The following is an 18203-nucleotide window of genomic DNA, read 5'->3' as shown; positions in this document are numbered from 1 at the left end:
ATCATGTTAAAGCAAATTTATTGGATGCACCTTTACAGCAGGATGTATTATTTGATGTCAAAGCAGAAGAGGTCTTAAAGAAAATGGAGGATAAGGCTAAATCTATGCAGACGGTCAAGGATTTCTTACAGGTACAACCCCCTTGTTTCAGCAGAAATTGGCCAACAAAAAGCTGGTCCTTTCCAGCTTCTGACAGATCATTGAGGGGCAAATACAGACGCCCAAGGGGCAGAGGTCAGTCACAAGGCCCTTACAAACCTCGCCAATGGGGTACTGCTACCCAGAAAGGAGGGGGAAACAGGCCCCAAGCTAGCAGAAGACAAACTCAATGACTCAATCCTCAGACTACCAAACAAATCTCTCCTGGCAGCTCCCTTGGGAGGAAAATTAGCATTTTTTGCAGACAACTGGCACATCATCACAAAAGACAAATGGGTCCTAAACATTGTCTCACAAGGATACAGATTCCACTTTCATACCTTGCCAAGGAAAAAAGGAATGCCAAACCTGCCACCAAATCAATGGGCAGAGGCACAAAAACAAATTACAGCTCTCATGGACATGAGAGCCATTCAACAGGTACCTACACAGGAGCAAGGACAAGGTTTTTACTCAAGACTCTTTCTACTCCCAAGAAAAGACAAAGCATGGAGACCCATTCTGGATCTTTCAATTCTGAACACCTATCTGCAAGTACCATTCAAGATGCTAACACTACAGCAGCTTCTTCCCATGCTGGACAAGAATGCTTGGCTAGTAACGTTGGACCTCAAGGAGGCATATCTGCATGTCCCTCTCAGACAAAATTGCAGAAGATACCTCCACTTCATTGCAGGTTCAACACACTATCAATTCTCTGCACTGCCCTTTGGCTTATCTACTGCGCCCAGGGTCTTCACAAAATGCCTGGCACCAGTAATTGCATACTGCAGACAAAGAGGAATTCAAATATACCCATACCTGGACGACTGCCTTATTCAAGCAGAAAGCAAGGACATTTTTTTAAAGCATCTGGGATTTGTCAAACACCTTCTAAGTACACAGTAAACGAAAAGAAATCAAAACTAGTGCCCTCACAAAACATAATATTCTTGGGCGACAGCTTGAACACAACGGCCCAGATGGCTTATCTCACGCCAGACAAGCAACAACAGCTGACTCAATATTTCAAAATAATGGCAACAAAGACCCAATTATAAACTATTAAAAAATATGTTGCTGTTTAAAGAATCTATTTTTATATTAAAATATAATACATTAGTACCTAATGGTTTAAATGTTGAAATTAATTGGAAATATTTATTATAAATGTATTCAAATTTCTGTATTTTTAGTTTGTAAGTATTGGTTCTGTGAAGTGAGTGGAGTCTCCTTAAATATTATGATTGTTAATAGTTTAATTAATTGATTGGTTTATTGTTCGTTTATATAAAAGGGAATGATTTTTTACCATGAATCACGTGCTCATTGAAGGCTGTGGTGGCTGAGGCGCTAAGACATTTTTATGGAATAAATTTTGCTACGTGGGATCCTGGTTGTATGTTGTTGTTCTTCAGTCTTTTTTAAGACTGTGAGGCGTTGGTTTGTTGATTTGTTAACAAAGACCCAACTCCCTGCAAGAAAAATTCTGCAGGCCTTGGGATTCATGGCATCTTGCATACTACTAATACCATTTGCAAAACTGCATATGAGGAAATTACAATGGTACCTGAAAAGCGTATGGACTCAGCACAGCCACAGCTTGGAAACAATGATACCACTCATTCCCTGCCTTCAACAGGAGTTTCTATGGTGGGCACAGGCATGTCACCTCAACAAGGGTCAGCCTTTCATCTTGCCCATAGCCAGGCAAACTATAACAACAGATGCATCGGACTATGCTTGGGGAGCACACATGGTAGGACAGTGCATTCAGGGCAAATGGACTACAGATGAAAGGCATCTGCATATCAATTAAAAAGAAATGCTAGCAGTACAGAATGCCCTAACAGCTTTCAAGGACCTCTTACACCCAGGACAACTAATAATAAAGACAGACAACACCACAGTAATGTGGTACATAAACAAGCAAGGGGGCACACATTCCTACCCTCTATGCAGGCAAGCAATGACCTTGTGGAACACAGCACTGTCTTACCAGGTTCAATTACAAGCACAATTGCTGCCAGGAAAGAGAAACACTTTGGCAGACGACTTAAGCAGAAACATCATGGATCCACACGAGTGGAAACTAGATCCACAAGTATTTGCAATGATAGCTTAAAAATGGGTATGCCCATACATATATCTGTTTGTCAGCCCCCAAAACTACCAACTTCATAAATTTTGCACAAGGACATTCCATCCACATGCTTGGAAAGTGGACGCCCTCTCATTCAGTTGGAAAACATTAACAGTGTATGCCTTTCCTCCACTGCCTCTTCTAGCAAAGATACTGCTGAAAGTCAGATTAGAGAGGCCACAAATGATACTCATTGCACCAGACTGGCCACGCCAGCATTGGTATCCAATTCTAAGGAACATGGCCCACGGCCCACCATGGATTTTACCACAAATTCCTCACCTGCTCACCCAGCGAGACAATCAGATTCTACACAGCCAGCTCAAGACTTTAAACCTGACTGCATGGCAAATTACTTAAACAACCAGCCAACTCCTCTACCCAAAGCTGTTATGGATGTCATTCTAGAGGCCAGGAGGCCCAGCACCAGAAAAACCTATTCAAACAAATGGAAAAGATTTTGCGCCTGGAACCAGGCTAAAGGCCAAAATCCCCTTGATCCAAACATTCCTCAGATTCTACAATATTTAACTGAGATGTTGCACAAAGGACTTTCCTTTTCATCTATTAAGATCCACGCCTCAGCAATTTCAGTTCATTACAACACGGATCCTCCTTTATTCTCACATCCACTCCTAAGACAGTACCTCAGAAGGACTAAGAACATAAGACCGCCCAGGAGAGCACCAACACCTACTTGGGATCTCAACTTTGTTCTGGAAAAGCTTACACTGCCGCCCTTCGAACCAGCGTTTTCAGCTGATTTAAAATTTCTTTCATGGAAAACTGCCCTGCTACTAGCAATAACCTCAGCTAGAAGAGTCTCAGAGCTACAGGCACTAATGGCAGTGGAGCCTTTCCTCATTTTTCATCAAGACAGTCTCTCTACGAACTAACCCTACCTTTATGCCAAAGGTGGTATCCAGTGTGGCCCTAAACCAAACCATTCATTTGCCCACCTTTTTCCCCAAATCCCCATTCATTTGCCCACCTTTTTCCCAAATCCCCAGAACAAAGGAGAAAGACTCCTGCACTCTTTGGACATTCACAGGCAATTACGTTACTACTTGGATAAAACTAAGGCTTTCAGAAAATCTGAACAGCTCTTTGTAGCCTATGCTGCAGGATCACAAGGAAAAGCTATCTCAAAACAGACCATTTCTAAATGGATAGGGCATTGCATACATTTCTGCTGCACGCATCATGGGAAACCAGTACCTGGTAACATTAGGTCCCACTCCACCAGGGCTACAGCTACATCAGCAGCCTTTCTCAGGGGAGTGCCAATCAAGGATATTCTGGAACCTGCAACTTGGAGTTCAGTGCACACCTTCACCAAACACTATCACTTACCCCTTTATTCTAAGACTAGAGCTGGTTTTGCCACTGCAGTTTTGCAGGGGCGTACTAGCTTCTTCTAACCCAGTTTAACTCCACCACCCATCCTTATCTTTGGGATTCAACCCAAGTGTGATGACTGCAGAAGGGTAACACGATGAACATAGTACAGTTTTGTACCTACCATAAATGTAGATGTTCGAGTGTTCACCCTGCTGCAGTCCAGGTTACCCTCCCTCCATCCCCTCTGAGCTAGCTGAACTTATCTATGCCACTCTATCCTATACAACCTCTGTGGTGTATTTGCTTGTGCCTGAAGGTATTGTTCTATTTTTATATAGTGATATATATATATATATATATATATATATATATATATATATATATATATATATATATATATAGCCTACCTATTGGGGGCACCTGACATCAGGGGCAAGAAAAACTGAAGAAAATGGCGTTGTATGCCTCTTACATACCCCTGGCACACTGACGTCAGGGAAGAAGCGACAGCAACTGACGCTGGACCAAGACTGTGGAACTCAGGCTGACTGCAGGACCGCCTGATGGCAGGGTAACCCAACTGTGATGACTGCAGCAGGGTGAACACTCGAACATCTACATTTATGGTAGGTACAAAACTGTACCTTTTTGCTGCTTGTAGCAGCCCAAACAGCCCGTACTGAGGCATCATTTTTGTCCCACTCAGTATGGCAGGAAGACTTGTAGTAAATCATAATTACCTTATTCTCTGCTTGGATTAGGTATAATACTGGGCTGTTCTAGAAAAGAGCAAGGTCAAGTAAGAAAATTTATTTTTTTTCTTGTCTTACTTTTTTTAAACACTTATGCAGTGGGCATAGAGTTCTAAGTCTCCAAAACAAGATTGACTGTTTGTTGTTAAATAGAATAAATAAATATGATTTTTTGAAATATGAGGTTGATTCAGTCAAACGTCTAGTACCACAAGCCACTCGTGTTCAAACTTCTGTTCTGCATGTCCCTCATCAGGCCCATAATTGAGTACAATGCCCCTTTTGGGATGTACCTTACCAGACACCTGCAGCAACTGGAAAGACCCCAAAAGTACCTCACCAAGAGGATCAAAGGGCTCAAACAGATGCCATATGCTGCCCGGTTAAAGAAACTCCAGCTTTACTCAGTGGCATACCGCCTGCTCAGAGGCGATCTGTGCCTGACGTATAAAGCCATGTCCAACCCGGAATTAATGGACATGCTGCACCTCAGAAAATCCAAATCCCATCGAGCTACGTGCTCGAGAGACTTGAAACCTCAGCACTGAAATAAATAGGACATGCTGGAGGGATAACCCAGAGGCTCCCTTCACTCTGGAATAAAATCCCAGTCCAGGTTAGGCAGAGTCCCTCATTAACTCTCTTCAAGAGGAATCTTGATGAGTGGATGGGAGATAGTAGGTTTACCCCGGGTATCACTTCTGTGTCACTGTTAGACAGAGGCACAGTATACTAACCTCGAAAAAGGGCATAGCAAAATTAATTTAAAATGGGTGGCGAAAGCCAAATACACTCTGACTGGGCTTATAAATGCCCTAGGGCAGATAGCCTAGTATGAACCTATGTGCAATATGTGTTGAATTTCTGGTTAGAAATGTAACTATGCAAACTGCCAATCATCTACTGCAGGACAAGATGTTCTCTGAAAATCGTACATTTTTGGGGTACAGCAAAGCATTAGTATATATCATTCAGTTTCTGCTTAGTATGAAAGTTTAAGTCAACCCCATCAGTGGAATTATGATCTTAGCCTAGATTTGGTCTTTAGGGAGATACTTTAAATGGGATGAAGAAAACATAGCTGGTTGTAAACGTTAGGGTATACATGTAATGTATTTCATTCTGCTGGGGTCTCTTAACCATTAGGGTATACGTGTAATGTACTTCATTCTGCTGGGGTCTCTTATTAATTCAAGACTTGGTGAATTATAACTAGGATCTTGTGCCTAGACTACAATTGGTCCACCGAGTCAACAGCCTAGTATTAATCTGTGAATGTAACTTGACTGGGTATGAGTCAAATTCCAGTTAACAAAAATGCAGTTATGTGCCTTTCATAAACACTGTTATAATTTAAATGCACTTCCTTGTTTACAGGTAAATAACACTGATGTCACTGGCATGAGTCACACAGAGGCTGTGAATCTTCTCCGAAATGCACCAAAGACTGTCAGCCTGGTAGTTGGACGAGTACTAGAAGTGCCTGAACATCCAGTTGACCCCCATATGTTACCCAAGATAATACTGTCATGTCATGAACAAGAACTAGGTATGAATCATTAGTTTTATAAAAGTCTAGCAACATTCTGTTAGCTGTACTCCAAGTCACTTTGGAGAAAATAATTTATATTCATGTTTATGTTTTTTTAAACTGTCTTGATAAAGTAATAAATCTGTTTCAGCATGTTTGGTCCAGCATGAAGTACACATTTCCAACTTCACTTTTTTGGCCAGGATATTCTCTGGGAGGTATCTGCAGGGCTGTACTTGCCACATTCCAATTACAGAAGACTTAAGGTTTGGATCCAGGATATGCTGAAGAGATGTACATCTTTCAGCTTACCTTTAACTTCCACAGGGCTAGAATTTCTAGCTAAGGTAAGAGATGACTGATTTGCACTCATAGGTTCATAGGTTAGTACTAGGTTAACTGCCCTTATGGACCATTTTTAAGCCTAGCCTATTACCCCATGTCAGAATCAAACCCTGCACCTTGTGTTTCTAAGGTAAGCACTTTAACCATTACGCCAACGTCCCACCTCTGCAATACACAGTTGTACTGTTTCAGTGGGTACTTCATTCCACTGTTTGATGCCCACAACACAGAGGTCGTTATTACCTTATGCATGCATAGATTGGACTAAGGAAGATTAACACTGGTTGAGAGAGGGAGGAGGAAGAATAGAGGGTTATTCACTGGATGAAGAATTTAAATGTACATATTTAAATGGCTTAGTAAAAATAGATGAGTGGATTAAACCTTTTGTACAAAAAGTTGTGATGAAGTATCTCTGAACAGTTCTTTTACATAAGCATAGAGAAATATTTTCATCCATTTATGAAACCAGCATCCTGCACATTGTTCAAGAGCTAAATTAACTTTTTCTTTTATATTCTGCCAGTTATTCATGCCTTAACATATACTATGTTTAGTCATCCTTTTTTAAACTGTGATCAGCCTCTATATGGAGATGTCAGACTATTCCAGTAGAGGCCCAAGCACATATGATCATTTTATATATTTTGAGGTTGCTGACTTTATATGTAGTTTATATTAAGGGATAAGGCTGAATGCATAAGAATTATGCATAAATGTATACTTTGAAATTCAGAAGTGAAATGGTAATTGGTTAAGTCAACTTTTCTAACTTCGTGTAATGTGATGTTTGTTGTCTAGTGTGAACACATGGCAGGTAAAACACTATTCTAGCTATTCCCTGTTCATCAGAAATTTACTGAAATGTGTACAGTACAGTGCAAAGTATCTTAATTTAACTCAAATGTAATTATTTCTTAAGCAGGTGAAGTGGTCTTCAACACTTATTCAACCATGAACCAAGTCCACAAGTGCAAGGATAAATACAATATACAATTTTAGAGTATCCAATCAGTTAGCATGTAATAGGGAAACTTGCTGGTCCATATACTTATTGACCAGAAGTCAGGATTCAACCCAAACCTTGGAAATGTGAGGCCAAGATCTTAAGTAATGACCGTCCATGCTGTATTTGTATGGGACTGCTGTCTTTTCTGTTGCGTAGGGCAGTAACATAGTTAAGGTAGGGCAAGATGGTCAAATGCCCTGCTTGCAGATTGTTGGGGGGGCAGTACAATCAGCTGATCCAAATTTCTTTTTAATGCAATACTGGCTTTTAAAAGCTGGTATAGCATTTGTGGTCAAAGCTGAACAATCTGAAATATACTTGCTACAGTTTAAAAGTATAAAAAAAATCTCTCTCTTTTTTTCTTTCTTTCTTTTTTTTTTTTTTTAAACTGAGAGCAATAGCAGTTTGTGCAGGTAGAGTATAAACTGCATCAGCGTTTTGCTACATTTATAGCAAGCAGTTTGCTACAGTTTAAAAGATTTTTTTTTAACTATAAGCATAACCATATAGCCATTGTACTTTGAGCTGGCCTGGCAGCGTGTAAACTGTAGCAAGCTGAAGTAAGCCCAGAACTAGTCCCAGAAACAAACCGCTCTGGTGGCATCCCAAATTAAACATGATATACAGCACAAGGAAAGAAATTATGGCAAAAATCAGGAAGGGTAATTCCCATAAAGATAAAAACTCTCTCCTAAAAGTAAGTACGCAACTACGAGGGCTAATTAAGCCAAGCAAAGACAACTTTGAGGTTGACATAGCTTCCCAGATGAAAGATAATCATAAGGCATTCTTCAGCTATGTCAGTAACCTCAAGGGCAGCACACAGCAGTGTGCTGAACTGATGGTTAATGGTGTTTAATGGTGCCACATTCACCAAGTCTGGTGATAAAGTGAACCTGTTACAGACCACTTTTGTTCCAAATTTACCCCCCCCCCCCATACAATCAAACATAACCCCTCCAACTATAACTAGGTAACATGTACTGACTGCACTTGCTAAAGCCAAGAGCATGGCCTCAGTGGGCCCCAATAACATCCCACGTAGTTTTCTGAACAGTCTAAAAGATGATTTATCAGGACCCCTGGGGTCATTATATAACCATAGTCTTAAAACAGGCTTTGTGCCATGTGAATGGAGGGTTGCAATGGTCATCTCCCTTCATAATGGAGAACCTTCAGCAGATCCTGGAAGCTAGAGACCAGTTAGTCTGACTAGACTTATTTCCAAAGCCATAGAGAGAATTATCATGGAAATAATCAACAAGGAAATAGGAGACCTCCGGACACTGAATCCATCCTAGTTTGGCTTTGTCAAGGGATAGTCATGCTTATTAAATTGGAAGACTTCTTTGAAATGGTCACTTAATGGAATGGATGAGGGGGGGAACTGCCTACCTAGATCTGGCTAAAGCATTTGATACAATACCCCATTTGGGCATTGTCAACAAACTTACGAAACTAGGTATTAACACGCTGGCATCTCTTTCTCCGTTGACAAAAGTCAGTGTCGGAGACCTCTAGCTAACCAAATTCGTAGATGATTGCAAACTAGGACCAGTCATTGATTTCTCCAAGATGAGAACACCTTTCGAGAAAGTCTAATGCAGACAAATGCTTGGTGCTAAAGCCAAGGCTTAAAACTCGGTACCAAGATATGCTTAATAGTGCCTTTTGGGAAGTCAAACTGCCTAAGTACATTATCAATAAAACACCCATAAATGTTGATTCACTAGTCAGGGATATGGGAACTCATGTAGATAGTAACCTAGACTTCAACCAACATGTCTCTAAGGTAGTAAGAAAATCCTTCTGTGTTCCTCACATTATAAGCTAGGCATGTCATCTAGGTCTAAAGAGGTCATCATACCACTATACTCGTCCCTCATCAGAGCCATCATAGATTATAATGCCCCCTTCTTTATGTACCTGACTAGACACATGTAGTAACTGGAATGTCCACAATGGTTCCTTACAAAAAGAGTACAGGGCGTAAATACAATGTCCTACGCTGATCACCTTAAAACCCTGTCTCTCTACCTGGTATCATACAGACTTCTGAGAGGTGAACTTTGCCTGGCATACAAGGCATCCCTGGACCCTGTTTGATGAACCTGTTTGCAAAACAAACAGCATCAGAACTACACCCTAGTGGTTGTTAGCCTAGTGTACATGTATGAGTCTTTATAGAAAGCAGATTGCCAGAGTTTACAAGAACTAATCTTTTTTTTTTTTTTTTTTTTTTTTTTTTAAATAAAAAATGCAGAAGCAGGGTGGTCAGGGGCAGAACACAGAAATGAGAACTGAATGGCTGGAGCAGGAAGGGAGGGTGTATTCCAGTAGAAGGAGGAGCCATTTTTTTTTTTGTTCTTCAATGGAAGAGCAAAGAGCTCAGGAGGGGTGGGGGAGCTGCATGTCCAGCTGTAGTAAGCTGATGGCTTCAGTGTCTTTTTTTTTGCTTTTCATTGGAAACTAAGCCAATGGTTTATTACAGTAAAGTGTTTTTTGGGCTTTTCACTTGAAGAGATTGAGGGTGGGTGGTGATCTGCTGGTTCTCAATACTGGCACAGGGTGTTAATTGAGGCACTTCGGTTTGGGTTTAAGGGTTTCACTCTGGAAGAAAACAGGAACCCATAATTTAGTTACAATTTTAAATGATAAAATTTAGCCTGCTGCAGTTCAGGTAAGTGCCTGTGATCCTTCTATTCTGGCCTGTCTTGAGAGTTGTTTTATGTACAGCTCACAGTGCTTTTTATTTCTATTTTAACATGATAATGGCATTCAAAAAGACCCACCTATACCATCAGTTTTCTAACTTATGTAGCAAGTGTGCCTTTTTTCAGAGTGTGACAGAAATGAAAGAGTAAATGCCTATGAAGAAGCACAGAAATGGAAAATAAATACATGAACATGGATCAGCTCAAAAGTCCATTTCTTTCATAGGTTCATTTTATTTTTATATGCTGTTTGTGATGGTCCATTGTTTAGAAATAGCCCCACAATATTTGTGAAATAACTTTATTTATCTTATACACTAGAGTGCGTTAGCGGTGATTTAAAAGTCCATTTTTGTGCTGTGTAATTTTGCACCTGGTCAAGGAGGTCCCGCTCGTAGGCTATTGCTGACATTTCTGGTCAAATTACCATCGTTACATAATAGTGTTAACTTTAGTTAGCCTAACTGCTCTTGCTATCTGCTTTAAATTTGTTGTTGCAACGCCAGTGTTCTGTTGTGCAGGCTGTGACATGACAAACCTGCCTTGAATTCTACTGTCAGGTATGACTTGAAAAAAGTGCCACAACGTCTGAGAAGTAATCTTTATACTGATTTTTATATTATAGTGTGCTAGTGCTTTTAAAATTCCGTTTTGTGCAGTCTCATTTTTTTCATTGGAAACTAGCCTACTTGGTATCCTGCTGGTGAGATAAGGGAATACTTTTTTGCTTCTGGATTAATCACTGTTTTTGTTACATAGCAGTGTTAACTTTAAGTGATGTGTGTTCTATTGTCTGATTTAAATTTGTTGAGTTTGTGGATGCTACTGCTCTGTTGCAGTGGGACAATTCTGCTTTGAGCTCTCATGCTGAATTTGACTTGAAAATAACTCCTTCAACATCTGGGAAGAGATGGAGTTTGCTCAGTAGTTTTGCACAATGTACAGTGCAGTACAGCAGTGCATATGACAGTAGCAAGCACTCACTTTGGTAACTTCCCTATTTCTCCCAGCACCTATTCTGTGTACTAGTACACCCTAATGATCATCTACACACGGCTGTGCCAGGTTGCATTTTTAAGTATTTTACAACACCTTATGTCCACTAGTGACATTAGATTTAGCATTGCTGATATTTTCTGTTGCATATTTCTTAGCTGTGGTTGATTGTTTACTGTCCTGCTGTACTGCATATTTGCTTTGGTTGCTTGTTTACTGCCCTGCTATATTCTGTTTTTGTTGTGGCTACTTGTTTACTGCTGTGCTGTATTGTTATGGTAGTAACACACACCGTGTTGCATTACATCTGCTTTCCTGCACCATATTTATTACTGTTGGTTTATGTTATCCACTTCATAGAATCTCTAGACCGTTTTAGTTAGAGGCTAGTTTCCCACGCTTCTTGTTTCTGTGGTGAAGGTGTCCCTACTGTTTTCCCCTGTATGTGTGTTTTTGCCTCAACATGTCCAAGGAGTCCAAAGAGCACAGGCCTTCGGGCTTCAAAAAAGTGTGTTAAGTGTAACAACAAAATGTCTCTGACAGATGGGCATTCTGTATGTGTGTATTGCTTGGGGGCTATTCATTTACAGGAATCCTGCTCGTTCTGTCACGCTTTTAGCCCCAGTGTGCTGCAAGAGAGGAAGAACAAGCTGATTTTGAGAGGTTTGCTGAAACCATCTTTTGAAGAGGATTTGGAGAGACCCTAAGTTGGATAAAAAGTCATCTAAGAAGCATTCTCTAGCTCCATCAGTCTCCTCGGAGCCACCGGAGAAAATTTTTAAGACTACTGTAGCTTCTTCGGCTCCACTGGCTTCGGAGCCAATAGAAGACAGTGCTTCTATGATGTCTACATTGGCTCCAGGTTTATTTGACCCAAGGTCAGATGCGTCAGTTCAGAGCCGGTCGGTCTCCAGTTTTTCGACCGGTCTCCCCTACTCGTAGGTCTCCCTCTATAGGGAGATCCAGATCCCCTACTATATCCTCTAGATCCTCCAGGACACTTTCTGATGATGATGTCGATAGAGTGGTGAAGAAACTGCTTCAGTCATCGGTGTTGGCTAAATTGCTTTCGGCTCCGGAGCCCACCCCCTCTTCATCTTTGGGTTTTCCTCCTCTAGACCTTTCTTCGGAGCCAGAGCTGTCGGTTCCATCTGATGCCATGAGATCGGCTCCAGTTGCCCCTTCTGGCGCCTCGGCTCTGATCTCTGCTCCAACCCCGTCGGCACTGTCCACGGGGTCCAGGGTCTACAGCTTGCCGGTCGGAGCCGAGAGGGAGGTATCGGGTCGATCTTCTTCGGCTCAGAGCCTTCCTCTCAGCACTTCGGCTCTGGTGACTGTGGACCCGACATCGGCTTCGGACCTTTTTTCCTTGGCTCTGAGGGTGTCTTTTGGGGTTAGTCGACCTTCAGAGCCGGGGGATCAGCTTTCCAGGTCATGAGGAGTGTGCTGGCCAGGTTGTCAGTTGCATCCTACAGTAACGACACTCTTCCCCCTCCAGCACTGATATCAGTATCAGATCACCCTCTGTCTAGGGACAGCGGAGACCTAAGGTCTCAGGATACCTCCATGAGTGATCCCCAGCTTTCTGAAGCCTCCTCGGGTTTTTTACCTGAGGAGCCACCCAGGAAGAGAGTGTGCAAGAGGAAGCACATTGACTTCCAAAATGAGTCCCTCACATCTGACACAGACCTCGAGGAGTCAGACGGGTCCCCTACGTCGTCTTCTGACGATATCTCTTTTTCAGATATCTTGGAAATACTGAGACAGAGAGGTGACTGACCATCTTAAGCACCTTCTGAGGAGGAGTCTGTGTTCCTGAAGGCTTTTGGTTCCCAACCCTCTGCCTCTTGGGTTTCTCCCCCGTTCAACGAACTCCTGGACCTCATTTGTCGAAAGGTGTGGGAAACTCTGGACACTGTGGAAATGGTCCCTAGGAGACCCAACAAGTTTTTGTCCTCTCCCCCTGATAGAGAATTTCTTTCAAAAGGCATTCCAGTAGATGCCATGGTGGTGGCAGCAGCCACCAAGAAGGAACTTGCAGAAACTTCATCTACCATCCATCCCCCTAACAAGGAGTCCAGGGCTATGGACAGGTATGGGAAGCATGTGTTCTCTTCAGCGGCCTTTACACTGCGGTCGCTGAACTACTTATCGCACTTTACACGGCTCCAAAGAGATCTCCTAAAGGAGTTGGGAGATTCTCTACAGGGTAACGTTTCTGATGCTGTGGTTCAGAAAGTCAGTGCACAGATGTCTACCCTAAATTCTCTTGCTAACTCCTCCATGAGGCTGATCTCATATGCAGTAGAGCGAGCAGGGCTGCGGGTTCTGGAGTTTCTCTTAGGAGACACTCCTGGATGTGCCTGTGCAATTTCACGGAGGCCTTCATGTCTACCTTCACCAATGCGCCCTTTGATGGTTCGTCCTTATTTGGAACCAAGGTGAAGGATACTCTCACTAGGTGCGAGCAGGAAGGAAAAACCCTGTCTGCCGTGAGAGTCCATTTTTCCATGCCTTCTAGACCTTATCCCAAGGGCCAGAAGGGTGGGAAAATGTGGTTCAGAAAATCGCAGAGGTTTTTTCACGACACACAGAGTGATTCCCCCTCCAGAGGCAGAGGAGGGGGTGGAAATTCAGGTAGATGCCACCCTATGGGCAGGGGAGGCCTGCCTAACCAGGGGGACTGCGATTCCTTTCGTGGCTCACCCTACCAGCACTCCTGAGAGGAGGCCCGACTGTGCGTCTCTGGAGCCAGTCGGGGGTCGCATTTCTCTATACCCAGAAGCCTGGCGAGACATCACCCAAGATGAGTGGGTGTTAGAGATAATCTCCGGAGGTTATCACATTCCCTTTTTTTCATCTCCTCCTCCAAACAAAAGAATTCCAGACGTTCCACCCAGCCAAAGGGATTCCGCAACCTTAGAAGTTCAAAAGTTGCTGTTAAAAGGAGCCATCCAGCCCATCCCCTCAGACCAAGTAGGATTAGGGACTTACTCCAGATTCTTTTTGGTGCCGAAAAGAACAGGGGACCTGAGACCCATTTTGGATCTCAGCCATTTGAACCTTCATGTAGAGAAGTCCAAGTCCCACATGGTCACGTTACAGTCAATTCTCCCGTTATTAGGGAAAGATGTGTGGATGTGCTTCATCGACCTTAAAGATGGTTACTACCATATAAAAATGGACAGGGCATCCAGGCGTAACCTACGCTTCCGGCTGGGAGCCAGTCATTTTCAGTTTCTCGCCCTGCCCTTTGGTCTCACCACAGCCCCCAGGGTGCTCACTTGAGACGTATGGGATTCCAAGTGTTTCTGTACCTGGACGACTGGCTCCTGTCTGCCACCACCAGGCATCTACTACTACAGACCAGGGACACCACTATTGCACTGTGCCAAAGTCTGGGAATCACCTTGAATTGCGAAAAGTCTGCATTGTTGCCCTTGCAGCGTGTCACCTTTATCAGCGCCGAATTAGACACTGCTCATGAATGTTTTCCTGCCAGAAGAGAGAATTCAGGTTTTACAGCAACAAGTCTACGCTGTACTACCGCTGAAGAAGGTCAAGGCAGAAGTCGTCCTCCAGCTGTTAGGTACCATGGCTGCCACGATTATGCTAGTCCCTCTTGCAAGACTTCACATGAGGATTCTTCAGTGGCTACTTTTTGCCCAGTGGTCTCTTCAGCACCTTCCTGTCTCCCATCTTATTGTAATAACTGACTGGTACAAGCAGGATCTGCGCTGGTGGCTTCAGACCAGCAATCTCAACATGGGTATGCCTTTTGTTCTTCCTCCTCCGATTGCCACTGTGACCATGGATGCCTCCCAGAACAGGTGGGGGGGGGGCATTATCTTGGCAGGACTGTCCAAGGCTCGTGGCAGGAACACAATATCCATTTGCATATCAGTGTCTTAGGTGCTATTAGCGTTGCAAACACTTCAAAGCTTTCTGCCTCTTGGGACAATTGCAATCCACTCGGACAACATGTCTGTGGTCTGGTATCTGAACAAACAGGGAGGAACCAGGTCGTATCCCCTTTGCAGAGAGGCTCTTTGAGTGTGGCAGTGGGCAGTATCTTCCCAGCGCTTTCTAGCGGCAATGCACATTCTGGGGAAGTCCAACGTGATCGCCGACAGGCTGAGCAGAGCTATTCTGATGCCTCATGTGTGGTCCCTGAATGAACAGGTGGCAGAACGGATTTTCCACTGATGGGGTCAGCCTTACTGCGCTCTATTTGCTAGCCCCCTCAATGCCAAATGCAGCAGCTACTTCACCCTTATTCCCCCGGAAGGGGAAACACCCAGGGACGCTCTAGTTCACGATTGGCCCTCCGGTCTTCTCTATGCCTTCCCTCCAATTCCCCTGATAATGAAGGTTATTCAGAAAGCACAGTCTTTGGGAAGCAAAATGATACTGATTGCTCCACAGTGGCCTCGTCAGATCTGGTTTCCTTTTCTTCACCCTTATCTAATGGACGAGCCGTGGATTCTGGACCCAGATTCAGATCTGTTGACTCATATGTCAGTGCAGTTCCATCCCTCCATCCAAACCCTCAGGTTGACAGCATGGCTGCTCCAATTCTGTCCCTAGTCAGGCTTCATGATTTTCACCGGAGGTGGTTCATATTCTGTCTTCCTCCCACAAGCCTTCTACTAGGAAGATTTATTCCAGTAAGTGGAAGAGATTTTCCATTTGGTCTCATGAAAGACAGATTGATCCCTATATAGCTCCCATCTCATCGATTTTAGAGTTTCTATCTCAACTGTTTAGTCAGGGATCTGCTGCGTCAACTATTAAAGTACAGTTGGCAGCCATTTCTACTTTTCATGTTGCTAATGATCCCAATCTAATGGTGCATAGACTTTGTAGGGCCTTTCTCAAAGGGACTATGCTACTTCGACCTCTGATCTTTGAGCCTGTTATGCTGTGGGACCTTAATTTTGTGGTACAGCAGCTTACCTCACCTCCTTTTGAGCTCGCGGCAACCTGTGACCTAAAATATTTGTCTTGGAAGACACTCTTTTTGCTAGCCATCACTTCGGCTAGGTGGATCTCTGAACTCCAAGCTTTATCAGTCCGGCCCCCTTACTTGATATTTCACAAGGATAGGGTTTCGCTAAGACCTAATCCTTCCTTTATGCCTAAGGTTGCTTCAGTGGTCAACCTCAACCAGTCTATTGAGTTGCCTGTGTTTTTCCCTGGATTCTCTAACAAGGCAGAATTTAAGTTTCATCAACTGGATATCCACAGACAATTACGTTTCTCTTTGCATAGAACAAAATATTTTAGAAAATCTGACCAACTTTTTGTCTCCTTTTCGGAAAACAGACTAGGGACTTCAGATTCCAAAGTAACTCTGTCCAGATGGATTTCTAGCTGCATTTCCTTCATCCATTCTTCAAATGGCAAGGAATTACCCTTCAGGGTAAAGGCTTACTCTACGTGTTCGGTGTCTGCTTCTACTGCCTTTCAGGCTAGGATGTCTATGGATGATATTTGTGCTGCAGCTACTTGGCCATCTCCACACACCTTTATTACTCATTACAAATTGGATCTGGTATCAAGGGGCAGATCCTCATTTGGTTCCACAGTGCTCAGGAGTATTTTCCAGTCAGCCGCCCAAGGTCTAGTTGCTAGGGACGCTGTCCTACGGGTAAGAATGTAGGCGAGATTGGACTACATAACATCAAGAAGTTATGTACTCACCATAACGTTCGATGTATTTAGTCCATCTCGCCTCACATTCTTATTAACCCACCCACCTATCCCCCACTGGAGGACCTAGAGGTTGAGTCTCTGGTTTCAGCACTCCTTCTTGATAGGTTGAGTTGGTTCTTCCTCTCAACGTATTTCTGTGTGTGTGTGTGGATGTGGGCTCACTGCAAACAAGATCTGGGGAATAGGCGCATTGCACCATGGGATACCTCTTAGCCACGAGCCAATTGAAGACTTCGAGCTAGAGTATGGCCGAGTCGGAGCTGAGGTTCTGCTCCGAACCCACGGGTAAGAATGTGAGGCAAGATGGACTACATACATCAAACGTTATGGTGAGTACATAACTTCTTGTTCTGACTTGTCATTGAACTGCTTCATGTGCCAAGGGTGCATGGTTTGAATCTTTTCACCTTTATTTACCTACTTTGTGACCTTGAGCAAATCATTTAACCAGACAGTGCCTTGGGGCAATTGGGAATCTGTATTATGTTCCCTAATTGTCTCCTGGACTGCATGCTATAATACCTAAGTATGAAACTGCAAATTATTTTGCTATATTGCAAAGTATTGTACAAGGCTGCACTGTTCTGCACTGTCTTGTAATTGTTCTCACCATCCCATAGGAACAGCCTGTGAAACCATGAATCTCTCTGTAGCTTCTGGATTACTTTGCATTGACATGTATTCCAGCTGTTCAGTCCTGCACTAATGTCTGGTTAACAGATTTGTACAAAGTTGCAGTGTTGTGCACTGTCTTATAACTGTTTTCACCATCCCCTTATATGTCATACAATTACCATATTGTGCTGAATCCTATGGTGTTGTGCTATCTTTGCACTGTTTTCACTGTGTCATTGTCCCTTTATATATCATGCATCTTCCGGTCCCTTCTAGATAGACTAGATCATCAAATTCCATAACATCACATACATATGTCACTTGGGATTTATAGATCAGCCTGTTTCTGCACTATCTCTTTGCATCCTTTTAGCACTAAGTGTTCTGAGGCAATTTGTTGCCAACAACCAATTTACTATTACTCCAAAATGAGTCTATGAGTGAGAGGTACAAATACTTGTTATACTTTGAGGCAAACCTCTCTAATAAACAGGTTATCAGAACCCATTACTATACTACAGCTAGATCTACAAAACCTTCTTATGCTGAGCTGCTGCAAAAATCACATCTATGACCACAGATGCCTCTTAGATGGGACACTTTAGACGTGCTGCAGGAGAATCTGTATAGCACACTAATACCCATTCCATGCCACTTAGAGCTTCTACCATTACTACATGTAATAGTCACCAGAGTGATTTGATCTAGCCCCTCAGGGCTCCTTATTTTGGCAAATGATGTACCACACTAAAGGCAGCTACCTCTCGGGCGCTAGAATCCACTGTATTACCAGGGCACTTAAAGTAGTAAGGGATCTGGGATCACAGGTTTATAGTGACCTTAACTTCGACCAACATGTGTCTATGATTGTAAGGAAAGCTTTCCATGTAGCTCACTTGATTAG

At 43.1% G+C, this 18203-nt stretch overlaps 1 protein-coding gene across 2 annotated transcripts in view; it reads left to right on the top strand.

Moving 5' to 3' along the window:
- The window catches only part of PTPN13 (protein tyrosine phosphatase non-receptor type 13), a 1949788-nt gene that overhangs the window by 1436660 nt on the left and 494925 nt on the right, over positions 1–18203 (top strand). For both annotated transcript variants that reach the window (XM_044079819.1, XM_044079818.1), the window contains one exon: positions 5752–5923. In XM_044079819.1, the coding sequence (XP_043935754.1) occupies positions 5752–5923 (172 nt within the window). The remainder of the gene's footprint in view (positions 1–5751; positions 5924–18203) is intronic.

Source organism: Protopterus annectens, chromosome 8.part0 (genome assembly GCF_019279795.1).
Source record: "Protopterus annectens isolate FY-2018-M chromosome 8.part0, PAN1.0, whole genome shotgun sequence".
NCBI lineage: Eukaryota > Metazoa > Chordata > Ceratodontiformes > Protopteridae > Protopterus > Protopterus annectens.
Note: the sequence above shows the minus strand (reverse complement) of the source record. Positions and strands in the feature narration are given on the sequence as shown.